The 23,709-nt window shown below is 41.7% G+C and overlaps 1 protein-coding gene across 6 annotated transcripts in view; it reads left to right on the forward strand.

Moving 5' to 3' along the window:
* Positions 1–11,469, forward strand: part of lypd6 (LY6/PLAUR domain containing 6) — a 258,451-nt gene extending 246,982 nt beyond the window's left edge. For 5 of the 6 annotated variants that reach the window (XM_059969137.1, XM_059969139.1, XM_059969140.1 and 2 more), the window contains 3 exons: positions 3,448–3,546; positions 6,729–6,859; positions 10,966–11,469. In XM_059969137.1, the coding sequence (XP_059825120.1) occupies positions 3,448–3,546; positions 6,729–6,859; positions 10,966–11,133 (398 nt within the window). In that variant the 3' untranslated portion in view covers positions 11,134–11,469. The remainder of the gene's footprint in view (positions 1–3,447; positions 3,547–6,728; positions 6,860–10,965) is intronic. The other variant, XM_059969141.1, reaches the window with a different exon arrangement.
* The last annotated feature ends 12,240 nt before the right edge of the window (positions 11,470–23,709 follow it).

Below are 23,709 nucleotides of genomic sequence, written 5' to 3' on the forward strand. Positions count from 1 at the left end.
AGTGGCACAATGGTGCAGCTGATGGAGCTATTTCTGCCCAACTCCAGGGGCCTGTGTTCATTCCTGACCTCCCATGCAGTTTGGTGTTTTCCCACCCTCTCTATGAATATATGATTTCCTCTTGCTTCTCCAGTTTCTGAATGCTCATGTTAGTGGGATGAAAGGCACTGTAAATATCTCCTGGTGTGTGGGTGAGTGCTAGAATTGAGGAGAATTTGAGAATAAAATTATGATTACTGTAGTTAGATACTTGACAGGTTGGTTTGGCCCTTGTGGGCCGAAGGGACCATTTCTGTGCTATGTGACAGGCTCTTGTTTGTTTTCTCCTGACTATTTCTGTATGGGAGTCTCCCATCTCGTCTCAGTTTCTTGGCTTCATTCGGTCCACAGTCCTTCAGGGCTGTGTGCCCTTCATTGTTCAAATTCTTACTCACCTAGCGCAGAAGGAGCCCTATGTTACACAGATAATTCAGGTGCCATCTAAATGTTGGGTGAATACTGGCCTTTTGTCCAAAACAAGGAAGTTCTAATGCACAATGGTTAGATTCTAGGGCTAGGTTTGTCGTTTTAAGTGTTGTACTTGTAGTGACAACTACTCTGAAAAAATGTACAAGAAGTATTATACATAAATTGCGTTATGCTGCTGGCATTTAGAGCAGCGATGAAAGTCCTTAATCTCTGGCAGTGTGCAGGGCTTCCTTCATCGTGCCAGTAGCTTCCTCTCAGTTTTCACTTCTGTGAGTCATGCAAGTCCTGGGTGGAGACTCCAGGAATGTCGTCACACTCGGATGTAGAAGGATTCTTCATTGTTTCTGTGACCATTTTTTTTTGTTAGCCCTGAACCGTGAGCCTGGTGGACTATTTTCAGTCCAGCCTCTACCCTTTGATTTGCCTGGCACGAGTGACCCTATCAAGAGCCAAAACATAAGGTCCTGGCTCCAGCCAGCATACCTGTCTGGGTTGTTGAGGCACACAAGCATGCCTCTGAACCCCGATAAAGTCAAGGTTTGTACAAAAGTCCAAAGCAAAAAAAAAAGGCAAAACAAGCAACTTTTGAGCCAATTTGCTTTCTTGGATAAATTGGTGTCAGAGTGGCTTATTCAACAGATCCTGTTTATAGCTGCTCATTCTGACGTCTTCCCTCTTCCATTTCAGTCCTGAAGAAGGACCCCAGCTGAAACATCGACTATCTATTCATTTCTATAGATGCAGCCTGACCTGCTGAGCCCCTCCAGCATTTTTTGTGTGTAGCTGTGGATTTTCAGCATCTTCAGACTTTGTTGTGTTTGTCGTTGGAATGTGATCGTAGTATTGGGATTTAACGTGCTCGTGTATTACCCCGGTAGTTTGCTGCATCGGCATTTCAAAGCAGCCACTTACCTGGATTAGTGGTCATTCTCAGTTTGACCACAGAAGTTATTTACCACGATTATTTCCAAAAATTCCGCATCAGAAAAAAAATGTCAAATTACATTTTGAGAGAAATAAAATATTTGGCAAAGTCAATACACCCCACACCCAAAAGAAAATTCAATGCTGGAAGGGCTATTTGCCTGAAATATGAATACTTCCAAAATGCTCTGATGTTCAGGATGCAGTGCTAAAAATATTAGCAGCAGAGTGAATAAGCATCTGTATCCTGAAATAATTCCTTTTCAAAGGAGCCTTAATTTATCCTGCTCCATGGAAAATTGTTACTAATAACTGCAGGAAATAAATAAGTAACCTTGAAAGATGATAGGGTCTTTTCCTTCAGCATCCTGTCTTGAGATCATCTTTAAGTGCAGTACTCAAGGTAGATTTTATGTTCTCCTATTTGCTTTGAAATGCTCTAATGTTATGTTTCTATGCTGACCGAGTGATTTACAATCAACTTTCATCTGTCAGTTTCTCAAGCTGAAACACCTTGGTCATTATAACGGTGAAGCTATAAAAATGCATGTTGTAGTTGTCTCAAATGCTTTTTTAAAAAAAACACTTGACTTCAAAGAAACACCCTGTTAATCAGTCCATTAGAACTTCAGACATCAAATTTAGTCACAGCAATTTAACACTTATAACCAAAAGTTCAGTTTCCTTGTGCTGGCAGTAGGTGATATTATTGATTTTATTGGAAGGTTATCTAGGCTGCGTTGAGAAGTGTGTGGATGGTTCACACTGTTAAACTACAGTCTGCCTGCAATGAATGGGGAAAGGGTTGGCCTTGCCTTGCCAATGTAGTTTTGATTGAATCTTTGCTGTCTGCTGAATCTGTATTGTCCCACAACAACTTTATTTGCCATGGATGTTGCCACAGTCTGGAGGGCCTGAGTTAAAAGGATAAGTTAACTAGGTTAGAACTTAATTCCTTGAAACGTAAAAGATTGAGGGGAGATTTGACAGAAGTATACAAAATTATAAGGGATATAGATAGGGTAAATGCAGGGTTTTTTCCCCACTGCTGTTGGGTGGGTTACACCCCCCTCCCCACCTCTCCCCCCCCCCAACTCCCCTTTCCCTCCCCTTTTCTCTCTCCTCCCAAAGAATTCAGTGGCATTTCTCACCATTGTGTAATATTGAAATCTGCAATTCAAAGTCAATCTGCAATTGACATTCAGAGTCTTTTCCCAGGGTGGGAATGTCAGTAACTGGAGGACATGCTTTTAACTGGAGGGGGGAAGATGAAAGGAGCTCTGGAGGGCATGTTTTAGGTATTGGGGGGGGGGGTGGAAGCAGATTCCAAACGTAGTGGCATTTAAGAGGCTGCGACATGCTTGAGTGTGCATGGTGACAGGATCTGATTCTGGGTGGAGAAAATCAGAATCAGATTTGTTGTCACTGATGTACTATTCAATATATGTTGAAATTTGTTGTTGCAACAGTACATTGGAAGACTTTAAAATTATTTAAGTTACAGAAGTCAATAGTTCAGAAGAGGAATAACGAGGTAGTGTCTGTGAGCCGTTCCGAAAGCTGGCAGAGGGGAAGAAGTAGTTCCTGAAATGCTGAGGGAGAGTTTCGGGCTCCTGTCCCTCATCTCCAATAGTAGTAATGAGAAGGTTAGCATGCTCTAGATGGTGACAGTCCATAATGATGGAAGCTACCTTCTTGAGGCATCGGCGTTGAAGATGTGGGGAGGGTTGTGGTTTAACTAGGCTTTGTTTTCAGTGCAGCTGTCAGCTCTTGGACCTGTTCTGAAGCTGGAGTGTCCTTGGTTCTGTGACCATTCCCATTTTGAAAAATTCCAGCTATTTTCTCATTTCTTTACAAAAATGATGTTATTTGAAATCAAAATTCAGAAGTCAAAGCATCTGATGTAGCACTGACTGCTAGGTGCACATTTCCAATGTACAGTTATGTTCTCCCACCTGTAATTCATACATAAATTACCAAATTACTTACAATTCATACATAAATTGCCAAATGTTGGGACCAGAGCTTTCTATCCAAATGTTTATTCTTTTTCAGCGACACCCTATCCTGGTGGGTTCAAATGTTTTACATGCGAAAATGCAGCAGATAATTATGAGTGCAACCGTTGGGCACCAGACATCTACTGTCCACGAGGTACGTCCAAATCGAATGGCAGTGCTATCGTTAAGCACACTAATGTGACACACCAGAAAATATTTCAATATTCCCATTCACATGCTAGGCACTTTCTATAATACACTCCATTCCAATAATGAAAATTTTGTAAAACTAGAACCTACAGTACTGTGCAAAAGCCTTGGGGTGGGGGGGGGGGGTTGCTGTGTCTAACCGCTCCCTACCCTCTCCCTTCCCCTATTCCCAACCATGATTCCTCTCTTCCTGCCCCCTTCCCACTCTCATTCCACAATAGAGACCCGTGTCAGAATCAGGTTTATCATCACTTGTATATAACAAAACAATTTTTATGTGGTCGCAGAACAGTGCAATGCATAAGATTACTGTAGCACTCTGTGAAAGTCTTAGGCATCCTAGCTCCATAGAGGTGCCCAACACTTTTCTACAGTACTGTATATAAAAAAAAATTATTATCATAATCATTATTATGTGCCGTGCTGTATGATGAAGGCGATTATGGTCTGTCCATGACCATGATTATTCTTGGCAATTTTCCTCTACAGAAGTGGTTTGTCATTGCCTTCTTCTGGGCAGTGTCTTTACAAGATGGGTGACCCCAGCAAATATCAATTCTCTTCAGAGATTTGCATGAGGACTTGTGATATGCACCAGCTGCTCATACGACCATCCACCACCTGCTCCCCTGGCTTCACGTGACCCTGAGTGGTGGGGGGGGGGGGGCAGTGGCAGTGCTAAGTAGGTGCTACACCTTGCCCAAAGGTGACCTGCAAGAAAGGAGCACCTTACCCCTCCTTTTGGTGGAGACGTATCTCCACCCTGCCCCCTGGTCATAACCTAACCTACGCCTCTTACAGAACCTGGTGGGCTCCCATATTTGCAGTGTCAGATTGTTCTTCCATAATATGGATCCATCAGCATAGAGTGTTATTTGTCAAGCCTGGCACATTGCCCATTGTGAAGGGAAGGAAACTTTTCATTCCTCTGGAATGCCGCAGAAGATGACTTTTTAATCAATCCAACCTGTGGCTTGCATTTCAGTAGCTGAGAAGTTGTGTTGTTTTGATACTTGTTATGTGGCATTGCTAAATTTCACAGCTGGCCATGAGGAATATAAGTAATTGCTGAAATCATCATGTTCTTTTCATATTTCATTCAAGTTGTAATGTAAAATACAGTATTCCAGTTAAAAGTGAGACCTAAAGAATATCTAAAACGAGTTCGTCTTGAGCACTTCTAAACTATCCCCATCTAATTCAATTAGAGAACTGTTTGCTAGATCACTGGTGCTAAGTAGGCAAGGATAAATTGAAAGGCCTAGATAGAGTGGATGTGGAGAGAATGTGTCCAATAGAAGGATGTTTAGGACCAGAGGACACGGCCTCAATGTTGAAGCATATTCATTTGGAACAGAGATGAGGTGAAATTCCTATTGCCAGTGGGTGGTGAATCTGTGGAGTTCATTGCCACAGATGGGGTGAGAGAAGACCAAGTCATTGGGTATATTTAAAGTGGAGTTCGATAAGTACTTAATTAACAAGGGCCTCAAGGGTTATGAGGAGAAAGCGGGAGAATGGGATTGAGGGGGGAAATATCAGCCATGATAGAATGGTGGAGCTGATTCGATGGATTGAATTGCCTAATTCTGCTCCTATGTCTTTGGTCCAATAGGTACAAGAGTACTGACTGTTAGGGTTCAAGTCAGTTTGTTAACATTGTGGACATTTTGTAAATCACATAGAAACTTCTCACATTGATTGTGAGGTATGGCTGATCTCTGCCATGAAGCAAGTAAGGACACCAAGGGCTCAGTCTCCAGGGAAGTAGAAATCAGCCAAGCTTCCTTCTCATGATTGCTATTCAGTGGGATCTCATGAAAAGAGAAGATCAAGAGTGGTTGAGATTTTATTTACCCAACTTAGATATTACACGGAAGGAACTTGAGCCAGGGCTTGTTTCTCTGGTGTAATCCACCCATCACCTCCTATTCCAGTTTTCCTTTGTATTGTGTGTGCAGTCAATCCAATAGATCCAAACTCAAGAACAGGAAAGCCTGCTGTAAGAGTACAGTCAGATGTGGCATTTGAACCTGAGCAGCAGACACAAAATGCTGGAGGAAGTCAGCAGACCAGGCAGCATCTCTGGAAAAGAGTCCCTTCATCAGGACCCTTGGCCTGAAATGTCAACTGTCTACTCTTTCCCATGGATGCTGCCCGGCCTGCACTGAATTCCCCTGTGTCTGCTGCCTGGATTTCCAGAACCTGCAGGTTTTCTCTGTATTACTTCTTTAAAATTTATTTCATTTCTTTCACTCTTGCAACGGGCACCATTCAGCAGAAAATGACATTTTGAGACTTAGCAGATGAATAATTTAAAACCTGGCACATGGGATGCTCCAAAAGAACAGTAGAATTAAAACAAAACTTCCCAAAGTTGCCCTCTGCTAGTTTTCCAGATATCATACTGGGTCTGAAGGCAAGTGATTGCTGATGCTTGTTTGCCATTACATTGTTAACAATTCCATTATTGTTGCATTTTACCAGGATAGGGGGAAGGCAAGTTTAAAAAAAAGCTTTTTAGTCATAATTCTTAACATCTCACGTTAGTTCCTGCCTTTTTTTTTAATGTGCATTGACTTTGAGTTAGTGATGGAGTTGTACAAGACTTCTCACAGAGGCATCGGCTTTCCCTTTGTTATCTTGCCCAATGGAAAGACCTGTGCCAGGAGCACTCGTGGTCCCCAGGAGCAAGAAAGGGATGGCAGAAATCACACATTGACTGCTCAGTGTTCAGGGTGCACCAACATAGCTCACAATACAGCTTGGCAAACAATAACTGATTGCTGCTCTGGCAGTTACATTTCTCAGCTGCTTCCCAAATGTAAAAAATCCGGTATCTGACACCTAGTTGCTACAAACACTTCAGAATGAAATGACTGTGATGCGAGTTTGCAGATGGTTTTCTTACATGGTGCTATCTCTATCATTTTTAATTAATGATCATCTAAACAAGTTACAGTATTAAAACAAGGTGTTTGTGTCAAACATCTATACAGTAAAATTAATGTTCAGCGTTGCTGCTTCCATTGTTTGTATAATGGTTGTTAAATATTACAAGTGTGTCGAATATTGCCACAAAGGCAAGCCTCTTTTGTAACTAGCTTGTTATTCCTTTCTTTCTAGAAACACAGTACTGTTACACAAGGCACAAGATGAATGCAAATGGTGGCAGTAAATTGGTTACAAAGCGATGTGCATCACTGAAGGATTGTTTATCTGTGGGGTGTACACAACCTGATACTGAAGGATACAAGGTGAATAAGTGCTATTTGCATTCCTTTTAAAGACAGCTCCCCTCAGGTTTGATGTTCTGTGATTTTATGGATGCAATAAATTCTCGTTCTTCAAAGATTTGGGAAATGAGGCTGACTCGAACGTTGAACAGTTTGAGAAGAGACCTGGGCGATCCATCCCCTGAAACCTGATTCATTCAGTCGGATCATGGCCCAAGTGCTTGTGACCTCTGTTCCACCTTCCATCAACACACACAAACCTTCGTCCTCTTGTTTAGCAGAATCTGCCTGTCTGATTATTATTCAGTAACTTTATTCCTGCCTTCCTTCTGAGCAAGAAAATTCATGACCCTCTGAGAGAAGAAGACTGCCTCATCTGTTTAAATGGGCGACCCTATATTTTGACAAATGCGGGAGCCACGTTATTAGACGAAGAGTGAATGTATGGAGTTCAGTCATCAGGTACATTGGTAATTCCAAGGCTTTAACCCCTTATTTTTAAACCCTAATTCTAGATTTTCCCATGAGTGGAAACACTATGGTATAAGAGTTACACAGAATACAAAAGGGCCCTTTGGTCCAATACATCACCGCCAACCAAGAGGCCTCTTGCGTCCTTTTTAAATTCCTCCCCCCCCACACACACACACAAACTCCAACCCCGCACCTTATACCTATGCTCTCTAGTATTAGATTAGATTCCCCTATCTCTGGGGAAAAGACAGTAACTATCCACCTTTGGAGTTCAGACTTCAAGGTACATTTATTAACAAAGTGTACAACTCTGAGATTTGTCTTCTCTAGATAGACACAAAACAGAAAACCAGGGAAGCTGTTCAAAAGAGAAACATTAACCCTCCCCATGCACAAAAGCAATTGCGCAAATGGCAACAAGAACAGCACACCACCCTCCACCCCCCACACATGCAAAAGAAAAATCATGCCTACAGTAACAAGAACATCACCCCCCTGTAGACTGTCTGGAAGATGTCACCCGAGGTAGTGCTGTTCACTGGTGCCATCTTGATCAGACAACATAGCTATATCCCTTATAATCTTATACACCTCTGTAAAGTTCCCTCCTTAGTCTCCTAAGCTGCAGGGCAAATAGTCCCAGCTTATCCAACCTCTCTTCATAATTTAAGCCTTCCAGTCCTCATTACGTCTTGGTTTGGGGCAGCATGATGGTGTATTGTTTAGCACAACGCCTTACAATACAATACAACGGGTTCAGTTCCCGTTGCTGCCCGTAAGGTGTTTGTACGTTCTCCCTGTGACCACGTGAGCTTCCTCTGGGTGCTCCAGTTTCCTCCCACAGTCCGAAGACTTACCGGCTGGTAGGTCAATTGTCCCGTGTTTAGGCTAGGATTAAATCAGTATATTGCTGGACTGCACGGCTCGAAGAAGGAAGGACCTGTCCACACTGCATCTCAATAAATCAACCTTTCCTGCTCCCTTCTCAGCTCAATGACATCACTTCCACCCTGTTGAAAATCAGCATGATCGTGCGTGTTTCAATCACGTTGCCTCTCATATATACTCCAGCAGATGTAAGCCTAGCATGACCTTGTAAAACAATCTATCCATTTCCAGAATCTGTCTAATGAATGTTCTACGAACCATTCCCAGTGCATTTATATCCTCCTTTGAATATGCAGACAACACTGTCGTCTTGCCAGTACCTTAAGTGAAGCATAAGCTCTCATTTTTACTCACTTTTCCTTGCAACAAATTATAAAATTCAGTTAGTTATGGATTCAGAGGTCATGGAAACAGGCTGTTTGGCTGACAATACACACTGACCAATGGGCCGAATGTGGACAGCTGAATTACTCCCATCTTCCAGCCCTTGGTCCATGCCGAACAATAAATCTATGTCCTCTACTAGTGTCTGCCTCTAAAGTGGAGAAAGGTTTCCTGCAGTCAATACCCCTCATTACTTTATGTACCTCAATCATGTCCTTTTTAACTTCCTGTGCTCCAGGAAAACACACCCTGTCCCTCCTGATAATTGAACCTTTCATTCCTGGTGGATCTCCTTTGTGTGCTCTCCAGAGCTCCTGTTTCAACAGATGTGAGGGCCACACTTTTAGACCAAGAATGCATGCACGCTGTTCGAGGATCAGGTATATTGGCCATTCCACATTTCCAATGTACTCGTCAGCCTCCACCTCACAATCTGTAGGTATTAACCACGAGAATTGTGGGTGGGAGAGATCCAGCTTGATCCAGTCAATGTTCTGCAAGCATCTGTGCTTGGAACTCTTGCTAGTGAATGATCTGGATGGAAGTGTGCATGGGCAAAGCAGAAAGTTTGCAAAAGGCACAAGTGGGCAGTTGCAGAAGATTGATAAAGGGCGGCACAAGATATAAATCTGTTGTAGGTACGGGTTCAACCTGGACAAGTGTGAGATTCACTTTGGGAGGTGAATTGTAGGGGGAACATATAAAGTAGGTGGTAGGACCTTGATGTTGTGTGAATGAAATCGCAGGAGAGAGTTACTGGTAGATACAAAGCAGATCCTTTATTTGTCAAAACAAGGTACAGCAGGCATCATGGGAAGACACTTTCAGTGGAAAGGTCTGCTGGCCTAACGTGGGGCTCAATATTTATTTGCTAGACACAAAGGACAATTCCATATTTACAAAGTATAGGCAATGCTTTCTTTGAAACTACATGCAAACTTCACACCTTCTGGTTCACATCCTGGACTGGGACTCACAGCTTTTAGTAATGCATTGTTCCAAATTAAATGCACAATACATTATCAAGGAGCAGAAGACTGGTAGCCAAAGCCATTTCCTAAATGTAAATGATCTAAACCCAAAAATCACTCTAGCACTTGGCAGTACAGAGAGAATGTCCACTAGAAGTGGCAACATAAGTTCATTTGATAGTAAAGGTATATGGCACGCTTGTCTGCATCACTATAAAAGTCAAGAGGTTATGGTGCAGCTATGTAAAACTTCGGTTGTGCCACATTTGAAATTTTGTGTGCAGCTCTGGTAGCTGCATTACAGAAAGGATGTGTTGGTTCGAGAGGGTGCATTTGAGGTTCACCGGTAATCTGTCTTGATTAGGGTGCATATGCTATAAGGAGAGCTTGTTACAAAGTTAGAAAGTAAGTGAGTCCATGGACGTAAATATTCCTCTCAGCCCCAGTCTCCTGCCTTCTCCCTGTAACCTTTGATACCCTGACCAATCAAGAAGCTATCAACCTCTGCCTTAAATACACATAAAGGCTTGGCCTTCACAGCTGCCTGTGGCAAAGATTTCCACAGATTCACCACTCTCTGGCTAAAGAAATTCCTCCTCATCTCCATTCTAAAAGGTTGTCCCTCTATTCTGAGACTGTGTCCTCTGCCTTAGACTCTCCCACCATTGGAAACATCCTCTCCACATCCACTCTATCAAGGCCTTTCACCATTTGATAGGTTTCAATGAGGTCACCCTAAATTCTTCTGATTTCTAGTGAACGCGGGCCCAGAGCCATCAAACATGCTTCATATGAGAAGCCACTCAAACCTGGAATCATTTTCATGAGCCTCATTTGAACCCTCTCCAGTTTCAGCACCTCCCTTCTAAGATAAGGGGCCCAAAACTGCTCACAATACTCCAAGTGAGGCCTCACTGGTGCTTTATAAAGACACATTACATCCTTACCTTTATATTCTAGTCCTCTTGAAATAAATGCCAACTTTGCATTTGCCTTCCTCACCACAGACTCAACCTGCAAATTAACCTTCAGGGAATCCAGCTCAAGGACTCCCAAGTTATTTTGCACCTCCAGTTTTTTTGTGTTTTCTCTCCATTCAGAAATTGAGAAATGGAGGGCTGTAGATCATGTGGAGATGGTAGAATTAGTTTAATTTGGCATCATGGCCAGTACAGACAGTGGGCTGAAGGGCTTGTTCCTCTACTGCACAGCTCTGTTATATGTAGGACATTTCCAAATGTAATTGGTAGTCTTTAGAACAACCTGAGGGTTGGAAGAATTCTTTCTGAACTTTATTAACAATTAATTTTTTTGTTAATAAAACCTATCGTTTCTTGAACGCACCACCGAAAATATAGGTTACCCTCACTGTAAACCTAATAACATTTGGTATCATTGTTTTTTTTTCAGGTCTGCACCTCCTGTTGTGAAGGGACAATCTGTAACCTCCCATTGCCCAGAAACACCTCCCAAGCAGTATTCGCAACGTTATCTCCTATAAATCAAACGAGTCGACAGTCAATTCACTCTGCAGTGACACTAATGTGCATAAGTGTGCTCTTGTTGCTGTTTGAATAGCTGGTGCTATTCGATGCTTCCCTGTACAGCGTTATCTAACATAGTATTTATTTTTGTACAATACATTTATACAGTAAAGTATCTTATATGCTGTAAAAATGGTTAAGAAATGGCAAAGTGTGGAAAAAGTGCATGCAGTTTAAGAAATGTATCTTGGAGTGCATGATGACAACAAATGTAAAGTCAATACCCGATATTTATAAGCTGTTTAATCTATTACTGTGTGTTATGCAAGCATGAACATGGCAAAGCAGATAGCAGCACGAGCAAAGACCTGGTGTACTCACCCAAGGTGATTAACTCCAATGAGATTTAAATTCATTTTATTAAAATAAACTGTCCTGAAAAAGGTCCCGGCCTGAACCATTGACTGTTTATTCACTTCCATGGATGTTGCCTGACTTGCTGAGTTCCTTCAGCAGTCTGTGTATAAAATAAATGTATCTGTAGTAATGACCATATTGCCAGTAAGAGTGCACGTAGAGCATAGAAGAGTACAGCACAGGAACAGGCCATTCAGCCCACAATGTTGTTCCGAAACAGCTAAAAAGCAACTCAAAATTATTCATACACTAATCCCTCCTACCTACACCATGTCCATATCCCTCCATCTTCCTTACATTCATGTGCCTATCCAAATGTCTCTTAAAAGCCTCCAATGTATTTACCTCTACCATCACTCCAGGCATCCACCACTCTGTTTAAAAAAAAACTTACCCCTCACATCCCCTTTGAACCTACCCTCTCTCACTTTCAATGCATGCCCTCTGGTATTAGACATTTCAACCTTGGGAAACAGATGCTCCCTGTCTACCCTATCTGTGCCTCTCATAATCTTGTAAATCTCCATCAGATCTCACCTCAGCCTCCAGCACTCCGGAGAAAACAACTCAGGTATCCAGCCTCTCATGATAGCAGACAGCATCCTGGCAAACATCTTCTGCATTCTCTCCAAAGCATTTTCTACCCCCTTCCCAACTTCTGTCCGGCTCTGACACCCACGCACCCCACGCCCGAGCCCCCCAAAAAAATGTCCCGTGCTGAATGAAATATCTAGTCCTTACCCTGCACTCCCTTTAATATTGTTCCAAACTCACAGTAATGTGATTGACTCATAACTCCAATATGAAATGTCCAAGCATTTAGCGTAATGCTTTACGTTGCTGAGAAACGTGATCAGGGTTCAATTCCTGCCACTGTCTGTAAGGAGTCTGTACATTCTCCCTGGGACCACTGCATCTCTGCCAGGTGCTCTGGTTTTCCGCCATGTTCCAAAGATGTTTGGGTTGTTGTTAGTAAATTGTGGGCATGGCAACACTTGTGGACCGCCCCCAACACAATACTCAGACAGTAATGTTGACACAAGTGACTCATTTCACTATGTTCAGATTACATCAAAGTTCAATGTCAATTTTATCAGAGTACATATATGTCACCATATACAACCCTGAGATTAATTTCCCTGTTGACATACTCAGCAAATCTATGGAATAAAAACTATAACAGGATCAATGAAATCAAGGTGCAGAAGATGACCAACTGTGCAAATGCAAATATAAATAAATAGTAATAAATCATGAGAGCGTGAGATAGATTCTTTAGTGAGATCATTCATTGTGGGGAAACACAATGGATGGGCAAGTGAATGTAGTTATCCCCATTGTTCAGGAGCCTGATGGTTGAGGGGTAGGAACTGTTCTACTGTTCTTGCACCCGGTGGTGTGAGTCCTGAGGCTCTTGTACCTTCTACCTGAAGGTAGCAGTGAGAAAAGTACATGGCCTGGGTAGTGAATATCCCTGACAATTGATGCTAATTTTCTGTGACAAAACTTCATGTAAATGTGCTCAATGGTGGGGAGGGCATGTGACAAAAAAAGTTTGTCTTTCTTTAAGCTGCTTTGATAGGTCACTATCAATTTTAAGAGTCATACTAGTCATATTACACATTATGCCAGCCATCAGGCACCCAACAACTCTGTTTCTATTCTAATCCTATTTTATTTTCCCTGCTTTTCGAACAAGTTTCCTTCAGATTCTGTCACTCACACTCATTCCATTGACAACTTTTGTCCATGATGTGTAGTGGGAAAATGGAACTTCTAGATCAGGGGTTCCCGACCTTTTTCATGCCACGAACCAATACCATTAAGCCAGGGGTCCTTGGACCCCAGGTTGGGAATCCCCGCTCTAGAGAAAGTTCTGTAAAAGACGGCTGAATATCCAGTTTGAACATGGATCAGTGGAATTACGAGGCAATGATGTTTGTTAGCTTGCACTGAGCTGTTCTGAGAATCTCCCTCTATTTCTGTGCTGCCTCAGGATTTATCACCGGGGCAGTCAATGTAGACAATAATCGAATTACAGTACAAACATCACATTACCAATTGCTTCTGATGAAACCAAATCAACATTTCAAGCTCGGGCAACTTGTAAAACAACATTTCAGGTAGGGGAAATCAGGAGAATTTACAAAGTTTCAGTTATAAAATGAAACCTCCAAAAATGTGTAGCATGGATCAACAACAAAGTTTCAACAGAACTCAGTGGTGCTCACCTTTGAACTTTGAAACTTATGTGTAAGATTCTGACTTGTCATCTTGCATGACCTACGCAATGAATTGTGGGAAAATGGAAAGGGCTTACCACTTACCTGGTAATAACAAATGGGTACTTAAGTATTAAAAATTGTGGGTGGTTGTATTGGATAGGTGAGTAAGTGATAGCAATGGGGTTATATTATAACATGAGGTCAGACCACCCAAGAGTTGTGAAACACAGTTACCGGTATATTAATCCTAACACTAGGAATCATGCAAGAAAATCAGTGCCTTGTTGGGCAATCAATTCTCACCAACAAAAAGAAGGATTTTCCAAAGTTTAGTTAGGAGGTAGTACAACAGACTGAAAACTCGCGCCTGAGCTGCCAGGTGAGTCACACCCATTCTTCACAAAGGGACTGGTGGACATTGAGAAAATGTGTCTGTGGAAAAGCACAGGCCTTTGAAGGCCAATTCAGCAAAGTGCAATTCTTTGGCAGACTATAAATAAATACTTCATTCGGTGCTGTCCTTTGCATCTTGGTTTCCACACAATGTGTGCCTGGATAGGAAATGATACAATTGTACTGAACATTGAAGGAATTTGCTTCACCTATTCAGAGAGGTTAGTTTGAGTGTTCTGCACATCTGGAGCTACATCAGGTCCATTACAGTACGTATGGCATTTTCTTTAACTATTGCATTGTGGGAAACCGGAGGTACCACAAGCTACTCTTTAAAGGTAATCCATCAGCCTTTACCCTACATCCACTGTCACCCTGAATAGGATGGACTGGATGGGCCAAAGGGAGTCTATAACTATCTTCCTCCCTTGAACCCTAACCCATGAATCCCATTTATTCCCCGATGTCACCAATTCTTAAACCTGTAATGCACTAGAATCCAAAAGAATGAAGAGTGACCTCACTGAAACCTACCAAATACTGAAAGGCTTCAATAGACTTGATGCAGAGAGGATATTTCCTATGGTGGGTGAAGTATAACACCAGAGGGCACAGCCTTGAAATAGAGGGGCATCCTTTTAGAATGGAGATGAGGAGGAATTTCTTAAGCCAGAGAGTGATGAATCTGTGGAATTCATTGCCACTGTTTGCTGTGGAGGCCAAGACATTGGGTATATTTAAGATAGTGGTTGATAGATTCTTGATTAGTCAGGGCATGAAGTGATACAGGGAGAAGATGGGAGATTGAGGCTGAGAGGGAAAATGGACTAAATGGACTAATTCTGCTCTTATGTCTTATGGTCTGTTCCTAATCCACAAGCTTTTTCTGTCAGAGAAAATACTTCACAGATGAAGAGAAGTCAGTTCACATGTCCTTGTATTGGAGTTGGTGTGGCACTAGAGGAAATCATCTGTAGCTACCAGGCCAATCTTTGCAGTGATGTCATATCCAAAACCCTTGCTCCACTATACTGAGTGACTGAAGTTAACATTGACAGAGCTTGTTTTTTTTCACACATTATGTCCATCTCAGCAGTCTAAGGTTGGGCTCAGCCATCAAACAGCTGCTGGGTCACTTTGTCATCACCAATTACAAAGGCTTAACAGGAGAGAAAAATATCCCACGGGATCACAGTTTTGCTTTTAACTTGGGATCCAATGGGAAGATGGAGTACATGGAAGAGTGCTGTGAGAGCACAGCTCCAACACTGACATCTGATACATCGCCTCAATGATGATTAGCCAGGATGGGTCTGGGTACAGCTCTAGAGCAGTGGTGAAGCATCACCTTAGTTCTAAGAATGGTTGGTCTGCTTCACTTGATCAATGGAATCCTTCAGAGGTCTTCTTGGTGTGTGCATTTATGGGGACAGTGGTGGATCTGAAGAAGCGGCAATAAAAGTTTGCAGACCCCATGAAGCATTACACCTGTTTGTAGATGATTTGGGCCACTCTGCAACTGCCTGAAATTTGCATGAGTCTATTTGAACACTGGAAGGGGTAAGTATATAACCCAAAACAACACTTGCTCTTCCAGCTGGGACTGGGTTTGTCAAAGTGAAATTCTCTGTTGCATTGCTTCAGTCACTTCTCCCAACACAGATTCAACTGTCCGTAGCTTCTCTGCTGTCTGTCCAATGAATGGCAGGGCCAAGGTCAGCTGTTCTCTCTCTGCTAGCTCCATTTTCATGGCTGAAGCTTGCTAACAGGTAGTGAGGTAGTGTTGATAAGGCCAAAATGAGTGAGTCAACAGTTCACCTACTTTAAGAGATCTTGCAGAATTTGAAGTTAAACAATAAATGCTAGGACAACAGGGGATGTTAATTAAAACTCTCAAACTGAAAGCTAATGCAACACTGCGACTGGAAGCAATAAGTGAATACTAAATGAATGTCATTCTTTTACAGCAACATACAAAATAGTAGTCCTCTTTCCCGGACATGGACAAAGGTAAGAAGGAATTATCAATATTGCTATGGTTTTGGTCAAGTCTCAACAAGACTGGAATGAGAGGAAGGGAGTTAAAGATCACCACAAATTAGGTGGAACTTGAATACTCGTGAGTATGATTGCAGAACAAGTTCTGCAGCCCATCTACATGGGCATGTCGACCCTGTGACAGAGTCCATGGTTGTGATATGGGGAATCCCAAGCATGTATTGAATAAACAACAGGCTTTTCAACCTCAACCAGTTCAAGGTCAAAAACAAGGTTAGCACCACCATATCATGGAGTTTCTACATGGGGATGATAGTACAATCACAACACACTCTGAAGGAAACTTCCAATATGAATGCCAATGCCAAAACATATAGGGTCTGAGGTCTTGTTTCGAATATTAAAAAAACACGTCCTATATCAGCCATTTATCAAGCCCTCCATAAAAGTTGACAATATCTCCCTTGAAAATGTAGACCACTTTCCCTACCTTGGCATCATTCTCTCCTCAAAAGCAGACATCAGCTCAGAGGTCAACCAACACCTGAGTAGTGCCAGTCGAGCCTATGCAAGATAAAGGAATAGAGTCTTCGAAGACCATGACCTATATGTCCAAACAAAACTTATGGTCTATTGAGCAGTCATTCTTCCTACATTATTGTGTGGAGTTGAATCATGGACCACCTACAGTAGACATCTGAAAGCCCTGAAAGAATACCACCAACAAGACTCACAAAAGATTTTGAGGAAGAACAGATGCACTAACACCAGCATACTGGAGGAGTCCAACATGAACAGCATCTCCTCCACAATAATGCAACATCAACTCTAGCTTAAGTCACTTTGTTGCCCAACTTACATTTCCCCAAACAGATCCTTTACTCCCAGTTGAAGGAAGGTCAGCGAGCCCCTGGTGGGCAAAGGAAACATTTCAAAGATAACATCAAAATCAGCCTGAAGGAGGTCAACATTACATCTAAAAACTGGGAAAATGTTGCACTCAATAGATAGACCTGGAGGAAATCTGTTCAGAAGGGAGCCGTACTACAAGAGAACAGCTTTCACTCTGCCATGGAGAACAAGCGGCAGCTGCAAAATGAGAGATTGAACAATAAAAGGACCCAAGCCCTAATCACAGCACCATATACTCAAGCCCACACTACACTAGAGTGTGTGGATCCTGTATCAGCCTCTACAGCTACCTGAGGTCCCACCAATAGTCAACGCCTTAGGAGAAATTAGTAGTGATCACACTACTGTAGGCTTCTATGTCTCTGACTCCACAGATACTGTGACTGATGTCTGTATCATCTATCACATAGAACTTGAGGCCAGTGAGAAATATGGTACAGAAACAGAAATGGAATCAGAATTGAAGTGATGGAAAGGGAGGCTAGATAGAGAGAGTGAAAGAAGTCAAGAAGAAAAGGAGGTAAAACATTTTAAACTTGATTTTCTTATAAAAATGAAAAAGCTTGTAGATGCTGGAAATCCAAAGTAACACACATACAAAATGCTGGAAGAACTCAGCAGGTCAGGCAGCATCTATGGAAGTGAACAAACAGTCGACATTTCAGGCCGAGACCCTTCATCAGGACTGAAATGGAAGGGGTATACTACCGGTATAAAAAGGTAGATGGAAGAGCAGGAGGCTAGCTGGAAGGTGATAGGTGAAGCTGGGTGAAGGGGAAAGGTTGAGGGCTGGAGAAGAAGAAATCTGATAGGAGAGGGTAGTAGCCCCAAGGAGAAAGGAAAAAGGGAAGGAGAGCCAGGCAGAAATAATAAGGTGAAAAGAGGTAAAAGATCAGAGGAATAGAGGAGGGAGGGGGTCAGAATTTATTTACCTGAAGAAGAAATCAATATTCATGCCATGGTTGGAGGCTACCCAGACAGAATATAAAGGGGTGCTCCTCCACCCTGAGGGTGACTTCATTTTAGTACAAGAAGATGCCATGGACCGACATTCAGAAAGTGAATGGGAATTAAAATGTTCGGCCATTGGCAAGTCCCACTTGTGCTGGGATTATTTGATAATTTCTGGAAATAATTATATTCTGAAGGATTGTGACTATATGGCTGGATTGGGGGAGGGAAGATGACAGAAGCAAAGGAGATAAAAATTCATTTTAAACTTGATTATTTTCTAGTCTCTGGAAATAATTATAGTCTGAAGGATTGTGAGTTGGATTGGTTAACTTTTAATGCAGAGAATTTGCTTGGCAGTAGGTAACATGTATCATAGTGTTAAAAGGGTAGAGGCTGGACTGGCCAAGGCTTAAGCTTTTGCAGACTGTATGGATTACAGCTACTGTTCATGCACAAGTTTTCTGCCAATGAACCAGCCAGCAAGGGAGCACTTTGGGGAAGCTAATCAAAAAGTACTGGAATTTGTTAGACTGCACATGTGTCCATTGCATTAACCTGTATCACTGCACATAAATAAAATTGATAGCTTCATTAGTGGAATCTTAATATCAAAAACTGAGATATTAAACTGTTGGAAATTCAAGAGCACAGAAAAAGCTGGAATCTGGAACGAATGATAAACTGCTGAAGGAACTCAGCAGGTCAGGCAGCAACTGTGGTGGAGAATGGATGGTCAACATTTTGGATTGAATCCCACTTATTAATTGCTTCACTTCAAAACAGAACTACATTGTTCTGAAAAATGTAAAAACGCATGAATTATTAAAATTGAACATTCTGCACTATGATATATGCTAGTATATCTCACACTAAATTCAGATTACTCATTGTTAATGAACTTAATGCTATTTGCCAACTTTAGAACTGAGACAATGAATGTATTTTTAGTAAATTACTGTGTTGCCCAGTAAGCTAGTGCTATTGGCCTGTGCTTGGCACATAACCCTTTAAATTCTTCCTATCCATGTAATTATCTAGATGGCTTTTAGACGTTGCTAATGTGCTGCCTCTGGTTGTGTCAGCTTGTTCCAAATTATCCTATGCATGAAGAAGCTGTCCCGATATGATTTTCCTTTTAAATCTCGCACCTCTTTTTAACCCTATGCTCTCCTGTTTTTAGCAAATACTCCCTAGAAGAAAGGCAATGTGCTCTGCCCTTCATGATCTTGTACTGCTCCATCAGATCACCCCTTACATTCCAGAAGATAAAGACCTTGTCTATAAAACCTCTCCCTGTATCTTAGAGACCTCCATGTCCAGTCAACATCCTGGTAAATCTTCTCTTCACTTTCTCTAGTTAAGTAACATATCTCTGATAACAGGGCGAGTAAACTGTACACGATATGCCTCACTAACATCTTATATAACCACAACATAATTTCCCAACTCCTATACTCAGTATTCTGACTAGTTAAGTGTGCCAAACATGCTCCTCACCACCCTTGTCTACCTGTGACACCATTTTCAGTGAACTATGGACATGCACTCCTGGGGTTCCAGTCCATACTTCCGAGGGCCCCATCATTCATTCCGTAAGTACTACATTGTTCAGTCTCCCAAAAAAGCAATAACTCACATTTATCTTCATTGATAGTCTTTTGTCAATCCTAACCTCACATACCTAGCTAACCAAGATCCCTTTTTAATTTTTGGTAACCTTCTATACAGTCTCCAAGTTATGGTAGTATAATCCACAAACTTACTAACCATTGCCTTGGATATTTGCATCCAAATCATTTATATGCATTATAAACAACTAATATCCCAGCACTGACCCCTGTAGCACAGTACTGGACACAGACCTCCACTGTGAAAAACTTGACTACCATATTCTACTTCCTACAACTGAGCCAATTATCAATCCAATCTGCTATCTCCCTCTGGAACCCATGTAATATAGTTTTCCAGGCTAATTTGCCATTGGAGATCTTGTCAAAGGCATTGCTAAAGTTCATATAGACAATATCCACTGTCCTATAATCATCTGCCTTCTTCCTTACATTCAACAAAGACATCCAAGATGTCAGAGATGGCTTCCCCTGTATAGAGCCATGCTAATTGTCCTGAATCAGCGTTTGTCTCTCTAAAGGGGGTCTCTTGATCCTCAAAACTTCCTCCAGCAATTTAACTACCACTGTTGTCAGACTCAGCAGCCTGTAGCATCCTGGCTTGTCTACCTTTTATAAACAATGGTACACATTAGCTCCAGAGCCTCACCTGTGGCGAGAAAAGAAGCCTTTGACAAGTGTTTGAAAGGGCCTCCCCAATTTCTTCTCAAGCTTCCCACAAGGACTGCGAATGTGCCAGGTCAGGCCTGGGGACTTATCTACCATAACACACTTAAAGGCCTCCGATACATCCATGCTAATCTAAGTAGTCCAAGACCATACACCAACTTTCTACCATTTCCTTAACTTGCATCATTTTCACCACAGTAAACACTGAAGAGAAATATTCATTAATAAATCACTCCCATTTCCTTTGGTTCCACACATAGTCATTATGCTGATCTTTAAGGGGATCTATTCTCTTCCTAGCCATGTTTTTAATATTAATCTACCTATACAATCTCATGGGATTTTACTTTACCTTGTCTACCAGATCATTTTCATATTCTATTTTGACCCTCCTAATTTCTTTCACATGCACTTCTACATTTTCTGTAGTTTAGTGTGGCATACGCCTCCCTCTTTTTCTTACTCAGAGCCTCAATATCTCTTGCTAACTAGGGTTTCTGAAACCTGCCTGCCTTTTCCTTAAAAGAATGCAAGCCACAACTCTTGACACTACATTTTTGAAGGACTCCTGCTTGGCAGATGCTTCATTCCCTGCAAACAATCTTACCCATTCAAGATTCTGTCTCATGGTTCCAATATTTGATCTCTTCCAGTTTAAGATGTTAAATGGCTTTGTACTTCTCCATTAATATTTGAGATCTAAGAGAAATATGGTCACTGGACCCAATGTGCTTGCCAACAGACACTGCTGGCCACTCGCCCTACCTCATTTCCCAGGAGGAGGTGTGGTGTTACACTCTCTCCAGTAGGTCCTTCTTGGACACATTCTACAGATTCCACCTCATATGAGCCTCTTCCACCATTACTACTCTATTAGTTTGCAACTAGCTACAATCTCTATATATCTGCTACTCCAAATCCCACTTACTACGGGCAGACCTATAACGCAATCCCACCCCTTTCTTGCTTTTAGATTCTATCCATATGGATAATATCCAAGAAAATCCTCTCTTAGGACAGTTGTTATGTCCTCTGTCATGAACACCACCCCCCCCCCCCCCCACTCCTTCCTTTCCTGCACCTCGATCATGACTGTAGCCTATGTATCCCGGGACACAGCTGCCAGTCCTGCCTTTCCTCGGTCATGGTTCTTTTTATGGCTATAATACGCAGTGCCTAGAGCCAAACCACTCTCTGCCTTCATCCCACTTTAGCTGTCATGCTTTTTGCATTATAAATGCAGTTTAAATCAATAATCCCCCCCCCCCCCCCACAGCTCTGTTGTCTATCATGCCGACTAAATTTGCTCTCACTGTCTCCATTGTCTTTGTTTTCTCCTTAGCTGCCCTTAGCCACAGAGATGTATAAGATGATAAGAGGCATAGATCGAGTGGACAGACAGAGACTTTTTCCCCCAAGGTGGAAGTTGCTAATAAGAGGGGGCATAATTTTAAGATGGTCAGAGGAAAGTTTAGGGGGAAAGTCAGGGATAAATTTTTACACAGTAATTGATGGGTGCATGGAACCAGGGGTGGTAGTAGAGGTAGTTACATTAGGGGTATTTGAGACAGGCCCATGGATGTAATAAAAATGGAGGGCTATGTGGGAGGGAAGGGTTAGATTGAACTCAGAGTAGGTTAAAAGTTAACTGCATTAATAGTTGCTTCTTTGTTGAATGATTCAATCAGCACGCTGTAACAGATCCAACAAAACTTAAATTTGACATCAGGGATCAAAGGACATGTATTGCCCTGTACTTTTCAAGGACTTCATCCGTCTTTCTAACCATGCACCGTGACCTCTGACTGTTCCCCTCCCCCTTGAGAATATTCTACAGAAATGAAATAGTGATTCTTTGAGATACTTATTTATTGAGTGTTACTGCACAGAGTAGGCTCCAGCCTTTTGTGTGCTTTGCTCAGATTTCCAGCATCTGCAGATTTTCTCTTGTTTGAGAGTACACCACCGCAGCAACCCCATAACCCCAATTAACCCTAATCCAATTACATTGACCAATAACCTGCCCGATGCTTCTTCGGAATGTGGGAGGGAACCCGAGCATCCGGAGAAAACCCAGACAGGAAAGGTGTACGCAGACTCCTTACAGGATGGTGCTGGAATTGAACTCTGAACTCCAGAATGCCCCAAGCCGTAGCAGTGTTGCACTAATTGCTATGCTAAGGTGGCATTTCGAGTTCTTCATTATTCAGAATTAAACGTGTCGATGAATGAATGGTTAAGATGCACTTCCTAAAACATGAATGGTATAACAGCAGCAGAATCCTCTCAAAATAAATTATTAATCATTCTCTTTCTCCTAAAATGTGTGAATTTTTAAATAATCATATGCAGCTTCCTTGATTGAAGCTTTAAAAAATAATGAAAACATGTTGAGATCAATGGATGGAACAAATATTTGAATGTGCCAAGTCCAATTACTTTGTTTTAACATGTCTTTTTGTCAATTTATACCATATTAAGGATGATTTTACTTTATGCCTCAAGATCATTAGCTACTGGGTTGACGCTATTCAAACACTGGACCCCTGGGAGAGGGGAGTCATCCATTTGCTGTGCTAATCCGTTTCAAAGATAGGAGCCTGAGGTGAACAGTTCATGTCTAATCCAGTGTCATAACTATTCCAATTAACTTGCCTTCTTTAGCTATGAATGATTATGTGAAACAATTATACAGGCTTTACGTTTGATGTTTTAAATAACATTTGTAACTGCACACAGGTTGTCTATAATAATGAAATAAATCTAGTCACAGCAGAGAGAATTATTTCTAGTGAAGTGTTCCTAAAGCCACAGTAGAAAATGCAGCCTCTGGCATTCTGAATAATGGAAGATAAATGTAAAGAAAAGCTTAGCAACTTAGAAACTAAACCTGAAGTTAGCAGAGTTCATAACAGCTTCTTCATTGAATGGTTCAAGAGTCGCGCTGTTACTAATCCAACAAAACTTAAATTGCCAGTGACTTTTTTTTACTCAAGTTTTAATGAACTAATGCTAGTTATGGCACGATTGGTAGTACGTGTCAGTGAATCATAAGTTTGTGGGTTCAAGTCCCACACCAGAGTCCTGATACAAAGATCTAGGCTGATATCCTTATCCAGTATTTAGCAAGTGTTGCCCTGTTGAAAGTCCTGCTTCTTGGAAATAATATTAAACCATGATCCAAGCTATTCTATCTGAAGATCCCGTGGTAAAATAGAAAGGTTTTATCCAGCTTAATGTGGCCAATAATTATCCCTCAAGCTAAAGTCAGGCCACCCAGCCATATTCGTTGTCCAAATTGGCTGAAGTTTTCACCTTAGCCACAGAGATGTATAAGATGATAAGAGCAATAAATTCCCCTTAAAATTATTTTATTGGCCTTTGACTGTCATAGGATATGCTGACTTTGGGAAAGATGCTTCATCAATGCAAACATTTTGACTTTTTGGGCTAGTGAGGCTCATTAATGAACAA

This window comes from Hypanus sabinus, chromosome 5 (assembly GCF_030144855.1).
Source record: "Hypanus sabinus isolate sHypSab1 chromosome 5, sHypSab1.hap1, whole genome shotgun sequence".
NCBI lineage: Eukaryota > Metazoa > Chordata > Chondrichthyes > Myliobatiformes > Dasyatidae > Hypanus > Hypanus sabinus.